The 27,470-nt window shown below is 40.1% G+C and overlaps 1 protein-coding gene across 1 annotated transcript; it reads right to left on the bottom strand.

Annotated features, from left to right (window-relative positions):
- Positions 1-458: 458 nt before the first annotated feature.
- On the bottom strand, positions 459-27,470 carry LOC122985855 (cyclic nucleotide-gated cation channel beta-1-like). Its single transcript, XM_044356827.1, is given in 39 exon segments — positions 459-2,607; positions 2,701-2,899; positions 3,306-3,452; positions 3,708-3,826; positions 3,914-3,997; positions 4,193-4,290; positions 4,386-4,545; positions 4,694-4,835; positions 5,074-5,196; positions 5,412-5,476; positions 5,780-5,866; positions 5,997-6,047; positions 6,385-6,593; positions 7,226-7,438; positions 8,537-8,691; positions 8,788-8,886; positions 10,309-10,323; positions 10,599-10,803; positions 12,237-12,546; positions 12,548-12,963; positions 13,488-13,518; positions 13,776-14,062; positions 14,234-14,301; positions 17,135-17,185; positions 17,312-17,461; positions 18,061-18,394; positions 20,595-20,619; positions 20,744-20,816; positions 21,612-21,675; positions 21,781-21,887; positions 22,138-22,231; positions 22,464-22,488; positions 23,028-23,130; positions 23,210-23,229; positions 24,266-24,371; positions 24,459-24,504; positions 24,632-24,653; positions 24,815-24,896; positions 26,844-27,470. Coding segments are annotated over 38 exon segments (4,854 nt in total). The 5' UTR covers position 24,896; positions 26,844-27,470; the 3' UTR covers positions 459-2,337.

The raw sequence follows: 27,470 nt of genomic DNA, 5'->3' as shown, positions 1-27,470 counted from the left end.
CGAGGCGGGGGGGCGGAGCATTGTGGGAAGTGAAGTCTTTCTTCTTGCTAGCTTTTCCAACCACACAGTTAGTTGGCATATACCTTGACCTAAAAAACGGTTGTTTTTTAGGTCAAAGTTTTTGGAAACTTAATGTCCAATACTCCAACTGAAAACCACTGGCCTAGTCTATATACAGAGGGAAACTGCACTGTGGTTTTCTGGTTAACCACTTAGATGTACTACATTGTATCTATAATCACAACTGATTTGCCACACACTAACTGCAAACCCACGCATCCTGTTTATGTGCTGTCCTGGTTTCTGTCTTACTCTTCTGCAGTTGAAGTAATCTGTCAAGTTTTCTCAGGGTTTCTGACTCTAAAGAGTGATCGTTAGTCAGACATAAAAGTCAGGCTGAAAACAGTCATTTATTTAAACAAAAAGCACAGAAGACAGGGCTACATCAGTGACAAAACTGAGTTTAAGGGCATTATTATACAAACACATTTATTTAGAGTCCATTATGTACAATCATCTCTCAACTCACTCCACACACACACACACACACACACACACACACATACACATACAGGAGAAACAACATTGATATTTCTTTCTACAGATTGTCTGGCAGTTTGGTTAGCTGGTTAAAGAGCACATCTTCTGTGGCTGTATTAATTATTAAATCATCTATACATAAAAGACAATTCTCACATCATTACTGAGTTAAACACAATCACAGCACAAATTAAACATTAAGCATTTCTAAAATGAATGTACATGTCATGACACTGCAGAGCGGTACAGGGATTTTACATTGCTGAGAAAATGAAAATGGATATAATCTAAATTCCAAAAAACAAATGTATTTACATTATTGTGCAAAACAAACATAAAAGAATATAAATATATTTACTGTACTTGTAAAATGTGTAAAACAATGGTAGTCGACGTATTGATGGCTATATTTTTATGTTTCGTGATTAGTGATATATTGATTGCTTTGAGATGAGATATATGCATTATCATGTAAAACCCAGAGTTGAGGTAATAAGAGGCTAAATGATGTTCAAGCTTGCTATGCTTCAAGTTATGACAGTCAAAGATGGACTAAAAATCTATATCAGGTAACCTTGGATGACCTAACATTGACCTGTCACACATATATTTGTAACACACCTTACGATGACAACATAGATGACAATATTGTTTATATTCATATACTGTATAACCTTAAATACAGCTTTACTAGGTCCATACAATTTTTTTAGACAAACTTGTAAAAGCAGTGCAAGCTACACACACCAACACAACACAAAAGTAAATGACAAAAACTTAAGGCAAACTGTACTTTCAAGTTTACAAAAGAATCTGTAAACATTCAGTATTCAACAACAGCAAAAACATAGACAAGACAAAGACAGGAAGTTCAGTTGTGTAGAAATTACTTATCTGAGTTACCTGTTATGGCTTAGCTATGCCATCCAATGCCGAATTCACTCATCATACAGTAGCTATACTGAGTTCAGATTCAAGCAGACAGTAACAAAGTGAATTTAAATCCTGAAGAGGTAACCAGATGAGAAATGGCTTGTTCCCATGTTAGTTGAGCTAATAATGACATTAATAAAGATGCGTTGAGGTTAAAAGGAGAATGCAAAGCGGTGGGATAATGAAATCATGACCTCTATACTTTACTGTAGTCATGCTTGAAAAACCAGGGAGAAAACATGGACGCCCACAAGGTGCAGTAGTTGTAATTTAAGATACGGCTCATCCTGCAAAAGTGTGTGTTATGTAAATCATATCTGACACAAAAGATGACTTCCTGCAGCTTTTAGAGTTCATCGGTAAATTGCAACTGCATGGCATACCTTCCATAGTGATCTTTAAGGCTGTACTGTGAAAAATGGGTAAATGCATCATGGGTCAGAATGGAATACAGTACTACTTTGATATTTTGCAATTACTGTAAGCTGTCCCACACAAATTTAGGTGATCAGGCTAACAATAGGACATTTTTGTACATGTTCATTTACAAAACCTCCTTTGTCTTTTATTCCATCATTCTGTTCTTTTTTAGCAGATAGACTCAGCATGGTTTATTCCTCTGCTGTTTCTTTATTCCATATTGTTTACTCTAATTTATCTGCCTCCCCTCTTAGGAATTATCATCCAGTCCTCACAACTGCCATTTTTTTCTCTTTATGCCTTATTTCTTCCTCTTTTTATCTCCCTCTTTTCCACATTCAAGTGCAGAGACACAAGTCCTCAAAGTTTATTATTTCCTCACCCCTCTTTCTTTACTCCCTATTTTCTCCACCCACTCTCCTTGCCTTGACATTTCAAGAATCATCACAACTGCTTTTCTTTCTTCTTCCCACCCTCTTTCTCCTCCTCTTCACTGTCATCCTCCTCCCTTTGATCCACGGCAAGCATTTCGTCTGTGTCGCTGTGGCATTGTGATGCAGAGTGAGGCATCGCAGAGTTGTTGTTGTTGTTGCGGCAACGGGAAGCGGAGCGAAACATAGTGGAGCTGGCTGAGATGGGTGATGGCGTGTCCTCTTCTCTGTCAGGTGCGGAGCTGGAGGCGGGAGATGGAGGAGGGAGGGAGGAGATGGATGGCTAGAGGAGAGGAGAGGAGAGGAGATGTATAACCCTCTTTGTTTTCACTCACACACTTTTGTTTTCTCAAAACCAGGTTTTGTGTAAGTTTACCTGCAATGAGATACTGGACTTGTTGGTCTTCTGTTTGACTTTAGCTAGACCTCCTTTAAGTCCAGAGGATCTCTCTTTCATCTCCAGGGCCGCTCTGAGCAGTTTGGGAGTCTCTTGCTTGACAGGAGCCGCCTGAAACAGGGGTTGTTCCTTAGCCTCTTCTTTGGGCTCAGGTTTCTTTCCCTTGGTGAGCATTTTTCTGTGGGTGAGAGCACTTTTATGAGAATTAAAAACGCTATAGTGATCACATCCAAGCAGACACAGCTGTTCTCCAAGTCATAGAGCACTAATGCCAGAAGGGCTATTTTAGAGGCTCATCATTACGGTTTTGTATTTCTCTGTAATGTAGAACAGTGTTAATGTCACTCATAACATTTTTCTCAGCCCTGGAACTAAAACCATTTTCTGATGCCCCAAAAAATATATATTTAAAAATGAAATGCATATCATAAACGTGTGATGACTAGTTGACTGATGGCTTGAAGTAACGACTACTAGTCGACTAGGAAAATCTTAGGTCGGAGGCAGCCCAACAGGACAGATAGCATACAGAGCAAAGAGAATAAATGATCACTAGAGTAATTGTGGTCGTGTGTTTGTTTAACCTGGCCTTCTTGCGGAGCAGTTTCTTGGACTCAGGGTAGTGGACTAGGATCTCATTCAGGTCTTTCTTGTCCAGGATGAAGAGATTGGCAAAGCCATGAGCAATCACATTCGCTGTGCGTCTGTTACCGCCGCCAACTGAGAGCAAACTGCCAATCAGAGAAAGGAGATTGATCCTTTGGTTGAAAAGGGTTAAAATTTCAATTTCAGGAGGAGAAATGAGATCAGATTTTTTTGTAATTTCATGCAAAAGCGTAAGAAACTTTGAAGTTTGAAAATTACACAGATTTTTTGTGTAGCTATTTTAAGTGTGTCTCTGGGTTAAGAAATTCTATTCAATTGTGAAAAATATGTAATTTAGTTTTTAAGCATTTTGTCTTTCAGCACTTTTAAAACATCTTTACCTGATCTCTCCAAAGACTGAACCTGCTCTGAGAGTGACGAAAACCGTCTTTCCATCCGGTCCTCCAACCACCTGCACCTCCCCCGCCTTTATGATATACATCTCCCGACCAACCTCACCCTGAGCAAACACCACAACACACACAAGTTTCTCTATGCAGTCGTCTTTTACAAACAAAACACAGACGAGTGTGGATACAGTATGTACCTTTTTGCAGACATAATCTCCTGGCAGGTAGACAACAGAGCGTAGGCTTTTTAGCATGTCAAAGATCATCTGTCTGTCACAACCCTGTCAAGAGGAGGGACAAAAAAAGAGAAAAGTGTTCCTAAAACTATGGTTTCTGTTGATGTCTGGTTAATCTCCATAAGTACACTAGCTGTATACCACAACTGGGTTCTGCATTCAGATGAGATTATAGGTTTTAGAAGACTATATTACATATACTGTGTTATTCTTGTCATGTTTTTATTAAAGGATCCCTACCTGGAAAAGAGGGACTTTGCTGACGATGGAGTAATTGACGTCTATAGCAATGTCTAGACGCATCTTATCTGGTAACTGAGTCAGCAGCTCCTGCTCATCTGGATGGCAGAAGGTAAGAATTTAAGTATAACTAAAAGCTCAGATGCATAGTATATACAATATATATAAACAGTACACATTATGCTCCTCTTACCCAGCATGCCTTGTGATTGCCAAGTGTAGTTGTACCACGTTTTGACACGGTTCTGGACATCTTTGGGGATGTGATATGAGGACATATATTTAATAGTGTTGTCCACACAGGTGCGGTAGTAAGTCTGACCTGCTGTGGCTGCCCCTACAACATCTCGCATCTGAGAGACAAATGAGCAAATTAAGCCAATCAAAAGACAGAAGATCTATGAAATATTAGTGTCCTTGCTGCTTGAAGACACTAGACTCTTGAATGGTGAATTAATTCCAACATATAAGGTAAAGTCTCCATTATATTTCTACACCCACCTGCCCAATCATGATAGAGAAGGCAAAGACTCCAACAAAGTAGTTGATGAGTTGGAAGACTATCTCAAACAGGGTGGTGGGATCTGGTAGACCCCCAATGGTGATCAGGGTCTTCACCGCAAAGTAGTAACAACGGATGTAACTGGGCAGAGAGGAGGATGGCAGGCATTGGATGAAGACAGAAAAAGAAGGTAAATAAAGTCAAAAGATGCAAAAAGAAATGAGCAAAGAAGATGTACAGTAGATGGTTTGTATGACCCATGAAAGGTTATTCTAAATAAATTCATATCACAGTTAAATATCACAGAGCAGGATGATCAGGTCAAAACAATTGTATGTGTGTGTGTGTGTGTGTGTGTGTATGTGTTTATCCCACCAACCTGTTGCCCTTGCCATTGTACACCCACTTGGTGGACCCCAGTCCTATGAAGGCAGAGCCCCAGTAGTAGAGACAGGCATTACAGTGGAGACAGTAAAGCAGATAGGTGGTGGTGCGGATCACCCTGAGTGACAGAGAGTGACAGAGCAATACATCTGAATAAAGTCATCACCTAAAACCAGGTATTTGTTCAATCGTGTGGCATTTTCTGTCTCTTGATGCTGTTTGCTGAAGATAGGGGTTAAAGAGTTCTGCCAGGATTGTACCAGTGTGTAATGAGGAGTAAGAGCAGGACAGACAGTAGCCAACACAGTAAGATACCATCAGTTTTCAGCTGACCTGTAGATGTAGGCTTTGGTCAAGATGGCCTCTAGACGCTCGTTGAACTCGAAGAAGGAGTTGATCTGGAGAGGAATTGATAGAGAACACAGCGATATTTGTAGAGTTTGGGTTTACATTAGGATATCCAACATTTAAAAAAAATGATACCTAATTGACCTAAATGGATACAAAGCTTTGGAAATAAAATTTTACTACACTTACTGATATTGTATTTAATATTGTCAGTATCATGTGGTTGTGTGTGGCTCAGTAAATTTAACCCCCAATATTTCTGAAAAAGTCCAGGTATCCCTACTATGATAGTTGTTGGTTTTCTTAACAGGTTTTAAGGGGAAATGGTTTAAAATGTTATGAGAGAGCCTCACCTTCAGCAGCCTGGGTAAGCGGAGCATAGGGTTGATGCCAGTTTTGAAATAGAAGAACTCCAGGGGAACAAGACTGGCTACATCAAACTGAAACATAGGAAGGTAAAACCTCACTCTGAGTGATGGATTGCTTGTTGTTTGATTGATTTGATTTGCTGAAGCACAGAAAAGCAAAATATCTTATAAAACAGACTTTCAATCAACTCTGATTACTCACTTTGAAGCGTTTGGTTTTCATGTAATTCTTTCTCATCTCTTTTTTGTCACACTGCAATGAGAACAAAACAAGTGCGGATATGAACAACAATCCTTATATGTTGATTCCTTTGTTCTTAATTTAATATTTTTTCATATTTCAGCTCACTATTTTCCAGCTCTCAAGTCATTTTACGTAAGGGCAAATCATAGGCTTAATATATAGTAAAAATCAACATTGACTGTTGATTAACACAGAGATTTCTTTTCCTCAGTGTGTTGTGAAACTGTTGTAGGGATGAAACTGAGTTCAGTATTACAAGCAGCAACTGTGAGACTGGGACCTTTCTGTAATCATCTATCATTCGATGGTGCTCAGTTACAGTAACAGCTTCCAGTGTCCCACTCACCACTATGTCCCCCCCGCGGACAAACTGCAGGCGTGGCTGGAAGATGGTGAGGTCCAGTATGTAAATAAGGTCACACAGGTAGTCAGTCAGCAGCCAGTAATAAATATTGTCAGGAGTCTGGTAGGGGAAGGCCCAGCGTACTGGGATGAACCATGCGTTCCAGTTCCACGCCAAAGAGACCAAAAACATCCACAGCACATACATTAGGTCTGGGGAAAGAGAGACAGGTGTAGAGGATGAAGGGAGAAGAAGTGAGATTTGACAGAAGTGCAAAGTGAAAGTCAAGAGCAACTGGAATCATTCAGTGTTAACTTGTTAACTCTACACACTAATGTTGTCAGTTAATGTCAAAAGTAGCAAATGAGCATTAGTCACTAAGCAAACACCTACTACCATCATACATTGTTAAATACAGATTGTTTGGGAGAGAAGCCTGACAATTCCCTCAAGCATAATTTGCATGATTTGGAGCTTGGTTCTGTGCTACAGGAGGAAGCATGGTAACAACAGAAAATGGACTGGCTCACAAAGTCCTAAGAATGTGAAAGTAAGGGAAGAGAAAAGGGTAAATGACAGGCGATTAGGAGATAGGTGTTTGTGATATTAACAAGATAGTACAGTAGATTCACCTTTACTCAAACCTCACATCACTAAACCATCTCTCCGGATGATCTCTATTTTTCCTCCTTTTAAACATAACTGTGTCTTTGCATCTAATTGTATTGCTTTGTTTTTGTTCTCTCAAACTTGATTCATTTCCAAGCAGCTGGAGTAAAGAAGATTCTACTGTACAGTACAGTGCTGTAGGTGGCAGCGGCGGCGTAATCGGCTGGGTTCTCACTGGTGAAAGGGTCGATGCTGGCAGGGAAGCGGTAGTGCATACAGGCTCTTATCCACCGAGGAACTTTCACCTTGCAGCAGCGGCTAGACTTCTCCTCTGCCTCACTCTCTTCCCCTCCGTCTAATCCTCCTGCTCTTCCTGATGGACCTGCCTGTGCCTCCTTCTCTTGCCCATCCATTGGCTGAGCTCCAGGAGCAGGTGCCTGAGGAGGAGCTGATGAAAGATAGGATGCAAAGTTCACAGTTATAAAAAGCACAAAGGTGCGAGTCTTGGTAGATTAGTCTTATAGATGAATGATGTAGTTTGTGCTTGCAGTGATTGATGTAGAACTGTTTGATGCTCGTTTTAAGGGCTTGTTTGAGCCACAAATAATTTAATTTGCAGGCATTCCTTTATAGTAGTCAAAAACAGCAATCCTGGTTGATTTCTACCAAAAAAAATGTTACTTGTACAAAGAATGTGCTGAGAACCTCAGCACAGCCTTACTTTTCATTAGTAGGGTATAAACCAAACCCTTCTGATAAAAAGTATGATTCTCTGATGGGAAATGCAAATAGAGAACTACAAGTGCTTTCTACACTACAGTAGCTGACTACTTACTGTCTGACAGTTATGGCAGACTGAATGTAGGCAAGACTAATACATGTGGAAAAAGAGAAGTAGTGCACACACTAAATTTTACAACCTCTGTTATTCATTAAAACAAACTTCAACGAACTTTGTCCAACTTTGTGCACACTATACTTCTCTTTTTCCACTGTATAATCTGTTCTGTGCTTATGTCTAAGTAGAGTTAAATGCACACATTATATATCTTCTCTACAACTAAAGCTACCATATTATGAAGGATACTTAGCTGCAAACAGGCTTGTCAAAAGATTTTTAACTCAAGATTATCTCCATCTAAATGATGCTGAGTTGTTTTTGTGGGATCACAGCACACACTGAAGGGATAAATGAGGGATGCTGGTTGTACAACTTTGGGGATAAAGGAGGGGTGGAAACTGAGGGAAGCTACTACTGCTTCAACTCACCTGTGTGTGACTGTTAGTGGGCAGTTTCAGGTTACTCATTAAGCTTTTTGTGTAAATATAGGACAGTCCGAGGAGTGGGTATGACTTTAAGGAGTGTGCGTTTTCCCGGCTGGACAAGGCTGACTCTTTTAACCTGGAAATAAAATGTACTATAACAGCTGCTACTATCCCAACAGCATAATCTGCTTGTATATTTTTGTCTTGTGTCACTTGTCATTCATTTTGAGAAGTCATCTCAGTGACAGTGTGTGGGAGATAGAGAGGGTCTCTCACTCACAGTGGATGACGCTGTCTTCATCAGAGCTGTCAGGGTCTATGAGTTTCTCCTTGGCCTTCTCTGTTCTCTCTTTAAACATCCTGACCAGCTCCTGCAGACGCTCATTGACCACTGTGCTGGTCTGACTGGCTGAAGATGCTGGACGTTCTCTCAAACTTGGAAATAAAGGCAGAAATAATATTAAATCATGTATTTTTTATCATTGTGAACATCCATCATTTGGTGTGTGTATGGGTGTGTGCAGTACTCACACGTCATCTGTGTTGTGGAGGCTGGACTGGCTGGGCCAGGCTCTGACAGGGATGCTTGCTTCATCATCATCATCCTCACTTTGAGACTGCAGCCTCCTACTGTTTAAGTTAAGTAGACACATCACTGGTTCAAGATTGGTTTGAGATATTCTGCATTAGTTAGATTATTGGGGGGTTTTTTGTTTTGTTTTGGGGTTTTTTTTGTTTTTGCAAATGAAACTATAATGCCTGTTTCAATGAGATGTCTAGGATGGCCGGACACAGATGCTCAAACTAAAATCCTATGTGATCTGGTTAATGAGTGGTTAGTGAGTGAGTGAAGACTAGCCATACAGGTGATGGTTGGAATATCAACCCATGGCACAATGTGTGGATGAAGAGACAGATGAACACTAGATGACGTAATATTTAGTAAGGGTTGGATATCTTACATCTTTGTCCAGATAGTCCTACGATTCCTTCCACTACTGTCATGGATGTTCAGACCAGGGTTAGAAGTGTGTGTTTGTGTGTGTGTTTAAGGGAGAGGGACAGGGAGAGGGGGAGGAGGGGAGGGGTTGTGTGTGTGTGTGTGTGTGTGTGTGTGTGTGTGTGTGTGTGTGTGTGTGTGTGTGTGTGTGTGTGTGTGTGTGTGTGTGTGTGTGTGTGTGTGTGTGTCAGGAAAAGCATAATGTTAATCCAAGAGAGAGAGAGAATCATGCATCTGTTTATTGACTTTCATAATGCCAACATCCATACAGAAGCCACAAGCACCAAAGGATCATGCCACAGTGAACAGAACCCTCACATTTTAGTGCACAATTACAATCACAGGACACATTACAACAAAACAACACAAGACAAGAAACACTCAACGTCTTTCCAAATGATCCAAATAACAAACTGTGTGCATCCTGCAAAAACCCCATGTGCTGGTTTGTGTGTGTCATACTGGCTGCTCTTATTTTCCTTTATGTGCATAAAAGATTTCATAACCTTGGGACTTCATTGAAAAGAAAAAATCTCTCTTTTACTGTATACACATGGTGGTTTCTGCAGGACACTGCAATAGACGACCATGATGCCTCCATCAACCCTGGAGAGAGTGTACAGCAGCAAGATGTAGTAGAGGCCATTTCAAACAGCACCAAACAGAGGGAAAAGGTGTTTCATTCAAAAATTATAATGATAAATGCTGATTAATTAATAACATTCTGTCACTGAAATTCTTAACATTTTATGAGCAAATGTTTTGTAATTGCAATTAGACTTTGTCAGCTATAAATATTTAATTTTGGATCAAAATGCTTTACTTGCAACAGAGAAGCTAGTACCTTGACAAATTATATCCCAGTTATTCTACTTTCAATTTCTGTGTTATGAAATGTTTTACCATGTATGCATATAAGCTATGCACATGTCGCATATATCTATCATAGTTTCACCGGAGAAAAGGGATAATCACTGTTGAAAGAAAATGAAAAGCACACCGCAGCACAACAGAGACAACTACAACTCAGACAATCCATGCAGTGTCCTTACTCTTTGTCTCCTTTACTGTAGATACAAAGCATGAGGGGAGAGAAAAAAGATTAAACATATTTTAGGGCACTCCCAGATAAACTGTGGGTCTGCATCACGTCTACAGTCCAAAACCTGTCAAAATGATTTGAATGTGCTATATATTAGCCTGTTTATGATGTACCAACAGAGATGCATTTGACAGCATACAAATTCACCCAGTGTTGTGTGTTTACATATTTAACAAGTAAAGTGTTTCATATTCTGTGAATGACCTTATGTAATTTGGGGCCTGTGCTGCTATTTCTCACCTCTGACGACCTCCTGTAGGGGTCACAGGGACAGTGAGGGTTGTTAGTTTGGGGTCCTGGGGGGTAAGGATTTGGGGGATTGTACTTTGTTCCTCCTCCCCTCCTCCTCCTCCTCCTCCTTCTGCTCCTCCTTCCCCTGCTCTCTCATTGTCTGAGTCGACATCCTCTACATTGACGGCTGGACGGAGGCTGAGGCTTGAGCTCTCTGTAGAGGTTGGCAGGCACAAAATATTTCTTGAAGAGCATCACAAATAATATGAAATTGGGACAAATATAACCAAGGTAACTATAAGTAAACTTGAAATGATGAGACATCACAACACACTCATGCTTAAAGTTGCAATATACGACATTCAGCCACTAGATGTCACACTATAACACCAACATCTCAGACCAAAACAAACGTGTGTTGTTTACTCAGAGTTGGAAAAAAAAAAGAAAGCCGACAACTCACGAAAGTCAGATCTGCCAAACTGTCAAACTAGGCAGTGCTGATCAAATACAGATCAAGACTCTGTGCATTGCCCATTTTTCGCCTCAAATGTTTTCAGAAACATATTTCAGTGTACTGTTTAGCTGTAATTTGAGAAAGTTTGTGATGTGGCCGCCATCTTGGAAACAGACGTGGAGGACACGGAGGGACCAAAACAAAGTACACAGAAGCTCAGATAAAAACACACACAGAGGGAGTGTGACTTCATTCACTGCTCAGGTCGCCATTACTCCACTATATCCTTGCATAGCAAATAGTTGTTTTCTGACATCCAGTGAGGCTGAATGAGATTTATTGCACCTTTAATGTTCTGCAAGGGGCAAAGCAGGTCACAAACACAAGCAGAGGCAGGGCAGGACAGCGCAACAGGGGAATTACCAGGACCTACATTGGGTTAATTCAAGAATTAGGCCATGTATAAGAGTGACCTTATAGCTGAGAGGACTGGTTTACTCATCTGGCAAGCCATTCAGTCTTGCTAATCTGGCTCAAGGTACACTAACACAGTTCTGTCCTCTTCATTAAAGACAAAATGTGTCAACAGTCTGTATGCTGCTTCCTCTTGAGCATCATGGATGGTTTGTTATAAACTCTAATGTCAATATTTTAAAAGAGTCAGTATTTTAAAAAATGTCTTTTGTTAAAAAGGCTCCTGGTTGATTTAATAGATATTTTATTATTTATCGGGGCTTCAGAGGCTCTGTAGTACAATTTGAGAATGTGCATGTATTCCTTTTTTATCCATAACTATTACCATTTCTTACCTGCATAGCTTCAAATCTCAACTGAACAAACTAACTAGTTTATCTGAGACACAAAAGAATGAGGTAACACAAAAACATACAAAAATCCACTACCACAACACAAAACAGCCATCATCAGCATGTTCATACTCTGAACACACGGTCAGCACATTTGCAATGGCATCTGAACTCACTTAATTATTTACTCCTTGCAAATTTCTTCATCTATTATTTTTACATAAAGTTTAGTGTCAATCATCTGTTCATATAATTTTAGAGCTAGTTTATTCTAATTCCACATATCATGAGACAACTGTTTCTACATTACGACTGAGTTCAGGTATGTACAACGACTCTATTAAATGATGGAGGACAATTAACTTTCCACTGCTGCAAAATCACCTGCAGGTCTTATTGCTGAAATGTCTGAGTCATCTTCAATGAAGAATGCCGGATTAGAGAGACCCGAAAGCTGGCGGGATGGGGAGTTGAGCTGCTTAGATGGGGGGCTGACAATTGGTGGTAGGCGAGGGTAGGACGGCACATTGGGTAACTCGAGGGTGCTACCATTGGGGGAGGATGGAGACGGGGAGCGGGACCGGAGCTGAGGATGGTGAGGAGGAGGGAGAGGGGAGTGTCGGACAAGCTGGTTGAGTTCTAAGTCTTGCTGATTCTTGTCTTGCTTCTGTTTTTGCTGTTGTTGTTGTTTCTTAGGCATCTTGAGGCATAAGGCTGTTGAGGCGGTTCTGGACGTTGAGGAAGTACTGCTGCGTTCGGCTGGGAAACTGGGAGAGCTTCTGCGGGATGTTTGAAAAGCTCTGAGAGAGGCTGGACAGGCTCGGGCTGACTGAACCGTCAGAGCCTCTGGGCAAAAGCTCAGTCAGAGTCTGGGCAATATTTCGGGGAACCTGCGTGAGTCTGATATTAGAGAGCTCTTGGCGTAGTTCAGGTGGTAGGGAGGGTATGTGCTTGGTAACGTCAGAGAGCTGGGTGGGTAGCTTAGGCATGGAGGGTAATTTGGGAGGGGAGATGCCGTTCTCTTTGAAGAACGCGTTGATGTTTCCGAGGCACTCGGAGGTGTGAGGAATGCGCATCAGGCAGCTCTTAAATGCATCACAGCTGACTGGAGCTACAGAGGAGACAGGTGGCATACAGACAGGTGATATACAGTCAGGCAGAATATAAGCAAGGTGGGATATGGGTACAATAGATAGTCAAACAGCAATGTAGTCTGTCAGAATAATAATGCCAAACTGCTTCTAGATGAGAGGATAGATAACCATCATACAGTCACCAGGCGACATGTACAGTAACAATCTGTCAGACAGGTACTGCAACAGACATAGAGGTACAGTAATGAAAGTGAACATAAGGGTGGTTGTCTGTATGTAAACAAGCATGTAAAACAACAGTAAGTTAAGCACTTTGTAAGTTCAGTACAAGACAACCAGTCAGTCAGGCATGAAGCAATGAAACGGCTAATTAACTAGTACAACAGCTCAAACCACAGTCATACGTAGAATCTGAAATAAGAAAGATCTTATTGAAAAAAGAGGCAAAATACAGTCAAAAGTGTGGACACACTTTCTCATTCAAGTGTATGGGAAGGCGTGTCTAAACTTTTGACTGGTCCTGTAAGTGAATAATACGTACCACCACAGTCCTCCCCAGTAGCTTCCTCCTCCTACACAACACACAAAGCAAATGAATGAATGGCAGGGTGGTGATGATGAGCACCAGATAGGGGACAGATGTAACATATGTGGACTGGTGAAAGACAGAGAGAAGCTCTGAGAAAATTAATTATGAAGAGATATTACAGCATTTATATTTATGAATAAGGTCAGGCAATGCAGGAGGTTAAATTAACCAGGTCAGGTCACATGTATTACATAAGGTGAAACATTAATCTTTGTACATGTTAATTCCTGTGTACATTACTTTTTCACCAGTCTTGTCACTGTTGGCGCCTTGACTGTCTTCCTTTGCTTTCTGTGGCTGCTGAGTTACAGGCTCAGCTTCGGATTTGGCTTCCTGGGTCTCTGGTTGTTGTTCGGGGTCCACCTCCTCTGGCTCCGGCTCCGACTCTGACTCTGGCTCTGGCTCTGGCTCAGGCTCCGGCTCCGACTCTGGCTCCGACTCTGGATCCGGCTCAGAGGTCTTCACTGGTTCAGGACTTGGAGGTGGAGAAGGGGATGTCTGCCGTGGCTCTGCTTCCTCCTGTGGCTCTAGATATTTTTATTTTAGATTTAATGAGATTTAAGCATTTGTATAAATTATTTTAGAAGGGTGTTGATGTCACAGATGTTACAAGAATATATTATGGTGAATAAGCTAAAGGGACTGCAGTATGTATAGTGGTGGTTGTCTGGATTCTGTCTGGATAAATTGCTCTCTACCTGGTTCGCTAATGGTGGGTTCCTCAGTCTCTTCCTTCTGTTCCTCCTCAGAAACGCTCTCCTCTTTTCTGCAGGACAAGACAAGGGTTAAAATAATTGAATAAGTCATGTATCAAGCTGGCTGGCAGTGTAAAGGGGGGGCACATTTAACACACTGTTCAGGTGGCACACAACTTGATCCATTGGTTGACTGTGGGTTGTATTTAGTATAATTAAAAGGGTACTACAATTAGAATGGATATTCTGGTATATCTAGGAAATACCTATGCTAAAACAGACTTTACATTGTACTCTTCCAGCAATTTTAGTGAGTAAAGTCAATATGTACAAGCACAGTTGGTCATTTTCCTAAACAGGAAATCAAAGCAGTTTCAAAACTTGACCTGATGATGTCATCTGCTAACACCTTTTTGAGCTGGTCAGTCATATTACATTAGTGTCTATGTAGGTTCATCAAATCATGTTTGCACATATTATAAATGATGATTTGGCTCTGTTTGTACAGGTTAAGCTTAAATCTGAAGGACATTAAAGTACAACATATTACAGTGGTTTACTCTATGTGGAAATGTGGAAACATTGACGTTTTCTAGACTGAATTTATGGTTATTTCTATGATATGAAATGTGTGTCTGGGTAGTTTAAAAGACTCTCTCCTCACATATTCCTAAGTGAATAAGCTACAAAAAAATCTCACTGAACTACAAAAAACAAACCACATGAAACTGTCACACTTTTTCACTTGATGCTGGAAAATGTGGCATCATTACCTTTGCCCAATTTTAGCCACTTCAATAATTTATATCTGATACACAAAAAAAGTTCAATTACCTCCTTAAAAATCCTTAAAATGACATTTACTCCTTCTCCCTCATTATGAATATGCAAATTTATTTAATTTCAAAAGTTAAACTGCTGGACACAAGATGTCTCCTACTTCACTGTAAAGTCCATTCGCAGTGTTTATGCACTGGAGACTCAAAGACTGAAGTTTCCACATCACACTTGTGGAAGTTGAATATTGGACCAGCATTGGCTTCAAAACTAGTTTTGATGTCGCAAATCCTGCTCATAGGCCCACCCTTTGAAATCAGATTTTCAATGAACACAGAGAAACTTTCCACTTTCAGTAGATGAATATACGCATATACGTCAGTCTGTACAATGAAGCTCAAACATCCAGCTAAAAAACAAGGAGAAAAACATATTTTTGAGTGGAGGCTGACTTTAAGTATTTCTCTCTGTTGTTAACATAAAATGAGTGACTTGGTAACCACCTGTTAACAGGCAAGTTTATCAAACTATCTGTTTACATAAGGACAGTAATAAAGTAAGTAAGTAATAGGTAAAACTTATTCATTTCATAGAATATGTATGTATTAGTCCATTACCTAACCACGACACGACGATTTCACACGATACTCACTTTCTCTGTCAATGTTCGCATGCGTATTGGTTCAGAAAACGTCCATGAGCAACGAGACAAATGACACGAACTCGACTGCGGGGTCCAGATCCAGATCCAAACCAGATCAGGAGATCTTTGAAATTTTAGAAAAACAACTGGGAAAATATCCCATGGCGTCTCCATCCATCATCATTTTTCCTGTGTCTTCAGATGTGAGACAGCAGCAGCAGCAGCAGGTGCGCGCGGTTACCAGGGGAACCGTTGAGAGGGGGGTGGGGGTGGATAGGGGGGGCTGTTTCCAAGGGAAGCTGTGGTTGCTATGGCACGGTAGTGTGATGCTGCGCGCAGAGATCACATAACGAGAGCCCACGGGATTTAGAGCAAGACCTGACAGCCAAATGAAGGAGCTGGGAACTGGAACAACATGAGTTCTCGCTGCTGGAGACGGTGACCACACACACACACACACACACACACACACACACACACAATTCAATAACCCTGGTTGATCAGATTAAGGCTGGATGGAGCTTAGTCCCAGGATGTGCCCCTCGTGTATTACCTTTGCATTTGACAGGGCTCACAGGGCTAAACATTTATTTCCCTGAAGCTCCTGAAGACAAAAGTTGTGCTGATCTGAATATTTCCAGAAAATTCAAAGACTCTTCTCTGAGACTCTGAAAAATATTCTGTCTACTGCATTTTTTTTCCATGTCAAATCCATGTTACAAATTGTGACTGTATTTCCTATCCTATGCTGGTAATGACAAAAAAAATATTAGTGATAACATTTTGTATGAAAATATAGAATAATAGAAACTAGTAGTATTAATATAGACAAATGTGACTGATAATAAAAAAAGTAATACAATTGTGTACAGTGTTTGCAAACTTTGCAAATGGTTTAAAAGTCTTTTTTTTAATCAGTGAACAGTTTGCAGCAAACAACATTTTTTCATCCTGCAGAGGAGACTTTTAGGATTCTGGAAATATTTTCAGAGCAGCAGTAAGTTTTGTTCAATGACCTTGTGTGTTTTTCAAAGATTTCTGGTTATTTCTTTTGTAGTGAAACAGATGCTCAGCTCTGTGACTGGAATGTATGGTATTACATCAGAGGTGCAAACTGGGCCTAGTTGGAGCTGTGCCACAAATGTCACAAAACGATAACAGAGTAATTTGTCTTGTCCTCACAGAAGGGCCCAGAGTGCACCTTCCCACACAGTCCAGAGGAGAGGTCTACTCAGACAGCATGAGTGAAAACACCTGTGTGCATGCGTGTGTGTGTGTGTGTATGTGTGGACTGCAGGTATGTAAGGGCTTTATAAAAATCAATGCTATAAACACTCTTATCTAATAGACACAGCTCAAGTGCATCTACAGCTGGTCTTAAGGGAGAGGATGATTTGTTATGATTCTAGGTAAGTGGGTTGAGGGTCCTACAACAGATTTAAAGGAAGTTAAGAACTGAGAAGCCTCCATATTTGTGTTCTTACCCTGTGACTTTGCTGAACTCCACCTCGCTCTCCTCTTGTGACACCGGCAGCCTGCTCATAGTGAACACACAGAGTCACACACTTCACAAGGATGCTCCCATTGCCAACACATTGCCACACATGTACACTTGCTCCCTCTAAGTCTCTGTCACACAGCTCTCAAGCACAACATCTTACTCTTCTTCAGGCTCCTCCAGCAGTTCTTGACTCCCCAGTGAGAGTTTGAGGGACTGTCCCTCAATGGCCATCTGTCTAATGGCCATCTCAGCTGTCTGCCTGGCCACCTCCTCAGCCATACGTGCCATCTCCAGACGCTCCTGCAGCAGGCTGGAGAGATGCAGGGTGCACTGATATGATATGATGCATATGATATAATTTTTCTGATTTCTGAAACTTCAGATGCTCTAAACCAGTTTGGTTGAGCCTTGTCAATGTGTGTATTACATATCTGGCAATTGCTTCAGCCACTTGAAGGGAAGCTTCAGAATTTTTCGACCTGAACCTACTAGATGGAAACTATGAGGACATATAGGAAGAAAATCCTTTGCAGAGAGGCTGAAACAACAAGCAACAGGTTGTACAAACACTGACGTTTATTCTCTTTATTCTTTAAGAGAACTTGCATGGATGTAATTGATGATGATAGGAGATGTCAGATCTTTTGCATATCTTAAATATAAGGACAGAGGATTTAAAAATCCCATTTAAGCATTTTGAACTGGAAAGCATCAAGCTCAGTTTGGCTCCATGGCAACTGGAGAAGCTATTGATCAGAGTCAGTACTACTTTAGACTTATTTATTCATATCCATTCAGTAAACTCTTAATTAATTTTCACTTAACTCTTAATTAACCTGTAATTAATTTGATTATTATTTGATAAAAAATCGTTAAGGCTGCAGGTCTGAGAATCTCAAGCACCATTACCGTTCCTCCATGGTGGCCAAAGCCACGTCTTCAGCCTCCCTCTTGATGCTTTCAATAAACGGCGTCCAGCGGCCCGTCTGGGTCTCAGCATCTTCCTGAGATATTTTTGTCGTGCTCTCTAATGTTACTGGTTCTTGAGACTGCATGGATGCTACTTGCAGTGAATTGGTCTGTGTCTGCTGTGTCACTTCCTGTTGCTGGTGTGCTGCAGGTGACGGTGGAGCCCAAGACGTGGATGGTGCTTCAGCTTCGGACTGATAGTCACATTTCTGCTGCCCCTCGTTGTCTGACTCCACGTCTTCTAGTACCATGTCAGGTTTGAGTTTGGATGAAGCTACGAGAGGGTGACAAGGGTCATTTTTTGTAAGAGGTCAGGTTGACATGGGCCCATGTGGATTTAATTCAACTATGGTGGCATGATCAAACATGGTGGTGGTGTAAGTAGGCTAGTAATGTAGCCTACTTACAGTAAGTGCAGTTCTGAGGTACTTGTACTTTATTTTAATTTTCTGCTACTTTATACATCTGCAAACGCTTTTTTGCTCCACTATATTTATTTGACAGCTATAATTAGATGCCAATTAATATTTTACATATAAAATATTTGCCCATGTTATAAAATATGATGCATTGTTATATATTAAACTATCAAACAGTGTATGCAGAAGTTAAAATTAGGTCCTCTTTGATCAGCTACAACAGTGTAATGCTTCTTACAAATTCATGCATTGTAATAATAATGTAATGTATAATAAATCACTCACAGTTCTGATTGACTGGTTTTACTTTTGATACTTTTACTTGAATGAAATTTTGAATGCAAGAATTTTACTTGTAAATGAGAACTTTTAGATTATGGTTTTGCTACGTTTACTTATGTAAAAGGTCTTAATGATTCTACCTCCAGGAAGTGGAAGGGGATTTTTGAGGCAATGTTACTTGAAAGATTGTGAGAGATGTTTGTGTGACAAGCAAAATGTAGACTACGGCTATCTGTGTTTAATTCACTGTGAGCTGGTGAGGAAGGTGCTGTGGAGAGATGCTGTCAGACAAAACCACCACATGAATCATTTCACACACTGAATCTTTATTATTCCTTCAGTATCCTTGCATCACAGCATGTTACCTTATTGATGTGTTTTACTACCTTCTCTGCATGACAGTCAAAATATGGTTCTCTCAAATCAAGTCAAACCCGCTGAAACAACAACAGCATGCCACATTTCACAGTTCAAGGCCGTAGACATAGATCAAGTGGATCAAAGCAGACCTTACACTGCATGCAGTACTTGTTATGTTTGTGTTGTGCAACCTCAATAAAACCTTTGGAAAAGCTTACATGTATGGTAACATGGTCAAGACTCACACTGAACTTGCTTTGAGCACAACAATTAGTAGATTTACACATGAAAAATAAACTATTATGACACTTTTCTTTAATTGTCAAGTATAAATATAGATATAATTTATACTATCCACAATATTAAATATGCATAGCTGCCATTTAATTATTGTTTCCAGACTTCTGTCAGTTAAGTGGAAAAGGACAGAACCATGTTTGTATGTTAATTTATGACTTTATCTCCTATTGCTCTTTTTCCAGATATGAAAATGGCAACATGAATGCATAGCATACATTGCCATAGGTTCAAACATAATAAAGACACAGAAACATGTCCTGTCTGCAATCCTTTGTGCATGAAATCTACAGCGATTTCAAATGAATGGCAAACACTAAATGTTTCTGTGTCAAACAGAAAATGTGCAAAATCACAAAGATCCATAGTTCTGAAGACAAAACACGTCTAATTATGCTAAATATAATACAGTACACATGTTTTAAAGTATCTCAAACTGTGCACATATACAAAGATGTAATACATTCATATGAAACTGTATTGAATACAGTAAGGTGAGTTGAATATATCTCTATATTCTTGTAGTATTTGACAGCTGCCTAATGTCTGTACTGAGCTCCTCATTGTACAGCACCTGTATCTCTGTCAACAGTACAATATGTTAATTGGTATCTGTCTGTCTGTCTGTCTGTCTGTGAGAATCAGAGCGTCCCCCAGTCGTCTCCTCCTGCTGTTTAAGGGGCTCGCAGCGCCTTCCCCCCTGAAACAGAAGGAGAAGAGGTACTGAGTTAGGCTCCGACCGTCCGACCAAAACACCTCTTCAAAAACTAGGGGGGCAAAAACAAGAGGGTGCTTCAACAGAAAACACATATACAATGTTTTTTTTGTGAGGGCCAAAGGAGAGGGACAAAAAGACATCTGTGCAAAAGGTAAAATGTTTTTTTTTCTTCAGCATTAGTGCTCAACTTGCAACACCCCATGTTGTTAAAGAGATGTTTTCTGCTAGTTGAGGACATTATTCTCTAGTGACTTAGAATATGTGATAGACTGCAGATCCACTTGATTGAACTGTGAACTGTGGCATTCAAGGACACCGGTATTGGTAAGAAAATGGTGAGCAGAGGGTTTTTTATAACTAAAGGAAAGTATAAGTAAGTGAATAAAACCTCAACTCACCTTTTTGTAGAACTTCAGCTGTACCCTGAGAGTAGAAATAAAAAAGAAATGGCACTTTTATATGTTGAATTGCTACAAATATGAATATAGAAAAATTAGATGATGAAAGATAAAGCACAGGTTAAAAGGGAAGAAAGGGAAAAACTTACGTCATCATTTCTGGGTTGAATGGCGGGCTGAGGTATTTTCAAGCCCAGTCCTGACACGAACCAGCCAACCACACTGTGGAGAGTCAAACTAATTAACTGTACATTCTTAAGTTGTTACACACTTTCGAGGCATGATATAAATCACACATCAGTGAAATCAGTCATTTACATTGTCCATGTACTGTAGTAAGATGACAGATGGATGGATGACAAATGAAGCCAGTTATTACACTCATGTCTGAAGCTCTGTTTGCTTCTGCTGGCCAAGTTGAGCCTCAGGTTTCTGACATACAGGACAGGATCCGCCTCTGTCAAGTTAATTCTCATCTGGGCAATATTATGTTGAGGCATGTTTTAGCCTTTGACCATGAGGGAGCCAATATTTTTAGTTACACTGTGCTTTAATATGTTGAAAATTGAAGAGATACTGTTTCATGGAGACAAAGCAGAGATAACTCATGCAGGGTTCAGTACATGGCCAGCAGCAGCCTGCTGTACATGACACTCCTGAAAGGCTTCAAACAATAGACCTTATGCAGAGCAGATGTCATAGAAGAAAATTCACAGGTGTAACTAATAGCATTAATCCTGACTGTATTCCATTTACCTTGCCAGTTCACGGTCCTGATATCGTGCATGACGGCTCACTGGTGTTGCTCTCTGGGACATTTTAATGAAATTGAGTCATCGTTAATATTATTAGTTCCACCTGTGCTTTTCCTGCCATGACAAGTCAAAATGTCTGCTGTGAAAAAGGCCTGTTCTGGGCTACCTATACCCATGGAGATCATGTAAGTGTCATTTTATCCTGTAGCAAGAAAGAGTTACTCTCTGTCATTAAAAAGGACAGTGAGGGATCCAAACATACCCTGAGGCTTTACTATCAGTATCCAGTGAGATTCCACTGAGAGATTCAGGTGGCGGAGACAGTACTGCAGGGAAGAGAAACAGACGAAACACTATTTAAACATGTATCCCTCAAACAAAATCAAAATCTGTCCCTGGTGAAATGGAGACTTTGTGTGGTGTGTGAGTACTTTTGTCCAGAGAGGAGCGGGAGGACTTGGTCTGTTGTTCCATTGGTACGGCACCAGGGGGCAGTATAACTGGTTGAGGGATTATTTGCTTTATCCAGTTCACCACGCTGCAGCAGACAAGGAGAAAGGTCAGGTTACAAGTTAATGCTTCATTTAACAACCTGCACTGGTGTGTGTATGTCTTTGCTTCAGATAGTGCAGCAAGGTGTGTACCCCATCAGGGTGGGCGTCCAGCAGATCATATGTCTGTATAGACACTTTACGCAAAGGGACCCATCATGTGTCAACTGCTGTTAGGTATATGTTGGTGTAAAGTTCAGCTTGATTAACTGTGAATGTGTAGTAAGAGGTACTCACTTGGGAGGGAACTGAGGGGTTGGAGTCTCTACCTCTGACACCTCGTCCTCTGACACCATCTCCACCACCGGGATGTGAGGGAGGGGATCATAATCTGAACAGACAGACACACCAATTAGACAGCTCAATCAATAAGGAATTTATCTAAATGTATTCTAATATAACATAACTTACTTCCTCACAAAAGATATGATATTCACATGTATACACTTGCACATTTCCTCTGTTTTATACATTCAAACTTTCAAATCAATTGAATGAATCATCTATTCAATCATCAGCCTTTGTAAATAGGAAAAACATAGAAACATGAAGATGAAACTTACCTGGCATTGCTGCTACATCATAAATCTACAACAGCAGAGAAAAATGCATTTAAAGTCAAACCAACAGACAACAGATTGTGTTCAGTTTTGTGTTTTATTCTTTATGGTTAATCGTTTTTAATAGGAAATTATTAAGAAAATGTATGTCTTCAACTCTCCAGCCATCAGGTACATGAGGGCCCTACAGAGGTGGTGACAGGCTGGTATAGGTCCCATTTTGTATATTTTACTATAACCACACATCAACAAAATGCTTTGATATTAATCATCTGACATTGTTACAGTACATGTGTATCATGTATTGATCTGTTTAACCTGGATAAACCCTCTGTAGATAAATCCTTTCACATGATTAGTCTTATAAGCCCGTGGGTCAGTATTAAGTTGCTTGAGTCAAGTGTCACACAGTTCAGAGACGTAGATTTTGTGTTGCTTGACTGAGTCACTTGGTCATATTTATCCATTTGCTCTGATTTTCTGACAAATAATTTGATGGCAAGTGAGTTTAAGGTTGTATTGTGTGGTAGTTGATGTTGTTGTCTGGTTTACAAACTTGTGTCTCACCTCAGTGTGTTCCTCATTTTCGTCGTTAGTCTCTCTGTACTTGTCATCAGGCTGAGGCAGCACCTTGGTCAGATTCTGAGCGACCCAGCCTATCACGCCAGACCTTGGGGAGAAACAACCTTTTATTTATTTACTTCTTGATATGGCATATTTTGTGTGAAATTTATCTAGTCATACTCTACCTTTCTCCATCCTCTCCGGGCTGGTGGATGGAAAAGAGAGAGAAAAAAGAAACAGATGAGAAAAATTTAGAGGCAAAAAATGCTTCATCTACAAGGCAGAATAGATTGTTACTCTGGCAAATCTCTCTTCCTCTTAATACTGTATGTCCTTATCCCTCTTGTTTACAATTACAATAATACTATTATTGTTTGATAAATGAGAACTCCTCTACCAGCTGCTCCTTAATGTATGATGACCCATTACTACTAGTACTCTTTCATGATGGGGAAAACTGTCAACAAAATCTATTATTCAACAAGGCAGTATGTGTTACTCCCCCACAAATGAACCTGGTTTCCTTCCCTCCCTTCCTGATTTTTGTGAATAAAAGTCCAATCATCTGTGTCACTTAAACAAATGTTGCTTCATTCCACATTAGACCAGTCTGTGTGCTTCACACTACAGTTTTGTCAAAATGCTATCACCCAACGTATGACACTGTAGTATCCAGTTACTGTGAATAGTTATCAGAATAAGTGAAAAGACATTTGGAGAATTAATAGGACAGAAAGTTTATTTATTATTATTATGTTATGTGAAGCATTTGTATTCCTATTCATGTGCAAAATTAATATCATCCAGAAATCTTTAAAAAAAAATGTGTATTGTCTGTTATCATTACTTTTTCCTACATTTTATTCATTTATCTTTGCTTGGAAAGACTTTTGATTATGTAATGTTTGATTTATGTTTACTTCTATCTGCTATAAATCCCACTACCTCCACTCAATTTAAAAAATAAAAAATATACATATTATAAAAAATGATTAAAAAAATTAAATGCTATCATGATTGTCTGAGTTGTCATAGTGTTTTTCCTGATTTCATCAAGACATCAAAATATTTGAATTAATGTGCAGTGTGATGACAGGATGCAGCCACAGACATGTACCTGACACTTAACGTAAGCCAAATATCAGCCTGATATATCCTCAAATATTTCTATTTATTTGGGGTGTCTAGTTGTAGAGTTCTTTTGTACTTATTGTATTATTTGTGGACATCAATACACTCACGTTGGCCTCAGAGTTGGATCTTCTGAGTCCAGGGGTGCCAGAGGGCTGTGGCAGGGCATTGACGAACCCATTAGACAGCCAACCTATTACTCCAGCCTGGCCCTGGCTGTAGGGGTAATGAAAGAACATAAGATCTCAATACATCTACACACACATTCATATACAGGTCAAACCGCTGCTGGTGGAGGTTTACCTGTCGTCTGAACCCTCCTCTGTGTTTTTCAGTGCAGGATTCTTCGCTGTGAGAGTGTTAAAGTTAAAAACAAGAAATAACACAATGAGTAGACAACTCACTATGAACAAATCTATGTGTACACATGTTTACAGGTGCAAACTGAATACCATGACACAAGTAATAATCCTCACCTCCTTTGTTTTTGGAGAGGTCCTGTAAGGTCAGAGAGACACAGAGAAGTAGTACATTAAGTAAGTAACACAAGTGTGCAAGTGTTAGCATCAATATGAGTGGTAACAAATTAGTTTTGTGTGTGTGTGTGTGTGTGTGTGTCTGTGTGTGTGTGTGTGTGTGTGTGTGTGTGTATGTCGTACAGCAGCAGGGGCCTGGCCATCTTCTTCTGTCCCGGGAACTTCAGGGGGTTGGGGGACCACTTTCACCACCCAGTTAAACATCCTGTTGAACACACACACACACACAGTAAACCTCTTTAAAAAAAGCCCATTATTAAACATTGTTGATGATACTGATAATAATTCCCAGTTACTCTTTCCTCATGTCCTCATTAAAGCAGCCAATTCATCTGTCATACAGAGAGCCCTCAACTGGAGCTAATGAGGTCTGATGACTGTCATTCACCTGCCTCGTTTCTGCTTTTATCTCAGGAGACACTTTTGGCCTGTCTCTTTTCCGAGGCGTAATTGAAAACTGACTTTTACAAATATTTACAGTGGTACGTGGTGCCAGGGATGTGATTCAGAGTCTAAAGTAGATGTGTGAATCTACCAATGAACTCAGAGAGGAAGTAAATCAGGAACCTGCACAGCAGTCAAAAGCCAGAGGAGAGTCAGGCAGCAGTGCACCAAAAGCTGCTTTTACCAACAGCCTCCACAGGTGACAAAGGGTTAAATCAGTTAGCCAGGGGAGAAATCAGTCACAAATAGACAGGTACTGTAGAGGAAATGTTACAGGCCAGCACACTGATTCAAGACAGAGATTTACAGAGCCAGCTGGAGAGCCCCTTGTCTGTCTTAATCTCAAATTTGCGTATTATCCACAGTGACAGTTTATCAGCCTTGTTGAGATAATCCACGTTAGCAACGGGGCAAAGAGCCACTGAACCTGCAAGACGTCCCGCTAACTGACCACAGGAGACAGGCTGAGGACAAACAGGACAGCTTTTCTTAGCTGTCATGACAAACAGAGTGATTATTTCTAAATGTCAGAAAGTAGTTTGGACTATAACCCATAATCACAATTTCATATATCAAACAGTACTTTCTTTCGGTGCAAATAAAAGGTACAATATACCTTTTTTGCATTGCTTGTTGGCATACTATAGGATCATAGTATTTGGGCACAAAAAACTGATAAAAGATTTTAAATGTCATCACCAAAGACTTCCCCGGGGTGACACTTAAGGCTTATATTACAGATCTACTGAGTGTCCTAAGTCAAGGGGATATCAATCTCAATAGCTCTAATATGACCATAATGAAACCAGAAAAGCAGATAAGCAACCAATAAAGAAAAACTGAAACAACATCAAAATTAATTTACATAACAAACCTAAAATGTCACAGTGTTCCAGGTTCAAAAGTAAAGCATAAATGTGCTTTTCAGTCATTCTTTCCAATAATTCACTGCCTTATTCCTGGATTCAAACTAGATTTTTACACATCTTGCAGCAAAATGTTTATTTTAGATAAATCTTCTCCAAATTTCTCATAGTTGTCACATTTTTTTAACCGTGGGAGTGGTTATCTATTAGGAATCCGTTCATGGAAAATCCCCAAACAAGGCTTATTAACAAAGCTGCTTGGGCTGTTGTTGTGATCCCAGCGTGATTCTTGACACAGTGTCCCAATCAGCAGAGATCAGATGGGCTTCTCCAAGGCCTAATCTCAACTTTGTAACATTGGATTAAATAGTGCAGTGCTGCCCCCCAACTAATCTACAGCGCTGCTCGCTGCTTAAAGACCTGGATCAACTCTTAACGTACTGTATGTCCTCCTCATCAGATTAGATCATATTCAGACATCAAAAAAGCAAGTTCATCAATCAGAAAAAGCAAAAAGAAAGACATTCTAAAGATATAATTCATCTATTGGTTGTTGATAGACTGTCGATTAAGAATTAGGGAATTATTTGTTCAAATTTATGCAAGCCTCTACTGTATACTGTATATACTTCTATGTACTATATAACCATAATAACATCAACATTTCTGCTCTAAAAAAAACGTAATTCAATCACTGTCTCTAAACCAAGATGGTCAAACACTCATCTCACTCACTCATCACACTCATCTCAGCTCTCAGGTATTAATTTTACCACTCAAGTCATCTATATGTTAAATGATGTATTTCCCTGTGTACAAGATAACAGACCTGTTTTTCTTACCTGTGTGTCTACAGGTGGTTCTGCATGCCGGTGGTGTAGAGATCCAGAGTGCGGCACAGCCAGCACAGGTCTGCTGGGTATGCCAGCGCGGTTCCCTGGGGCTAACGGGATTAACCAGCACCATCTGAAGGTCGAGGCACAATCCTGGACTGTGAGCTACTGCAGATTAGCAACAGAGAAACGTATTGTCAGGCCATCATCCCTGTAACCTATAAACACCCACTGCCAGGGAGGATGGCAACAAGCAACAAGTGGTCGCCTCACATAATCAAACACTGCAGGGTTTTAGGGTGGAAAATAAAAATGCACATTTCCACCAGTTGCAGGCTACAACATTAGTCAGGTAGTGATATTATTTTTAACCAAAGTTTAACTTTTCTGTAGGGGTCCAATTCATCCTCAATATTTTCATCGTCTTGGAATCTGATGAGAGATTTCCCAAACCATTTCTCATGTGAGTGATGCTTCTTACTATGGCGTCCCAGAGGCTTTACAGGTTTATTTCAAACCATTTATTTGTGTTAATTAAGTTGTTGCTTCCGGATCAGCATGTAAAAGAAGGGAACTTTTTTTGATATGTGCTGTCTCAGAAAGAAAATCATTTGTTGTCAGTGTCTGTTTCGGCAT

The sequence above is a fragment of the Thunnus albacares genome, chromosome 7 (genome assembly GCF_914725855.1).
Source record: "Thunnus albacares chromosome 7, fThuAlb1.1, whole genome shotgun sequence".
NCBI classification, from domain to species: domain Eukaryota; kingdom Metazoa; phylum Chordata; class Actinopteri; order Scombriformes; family Scombridae; genus Thunnus; species Thunnus albacares.
The sequence above is the reverse complement of the archived record's forward strand: the minus strand, read 5'-3'. Positions and strand labels throughout refer to the sequence as shown.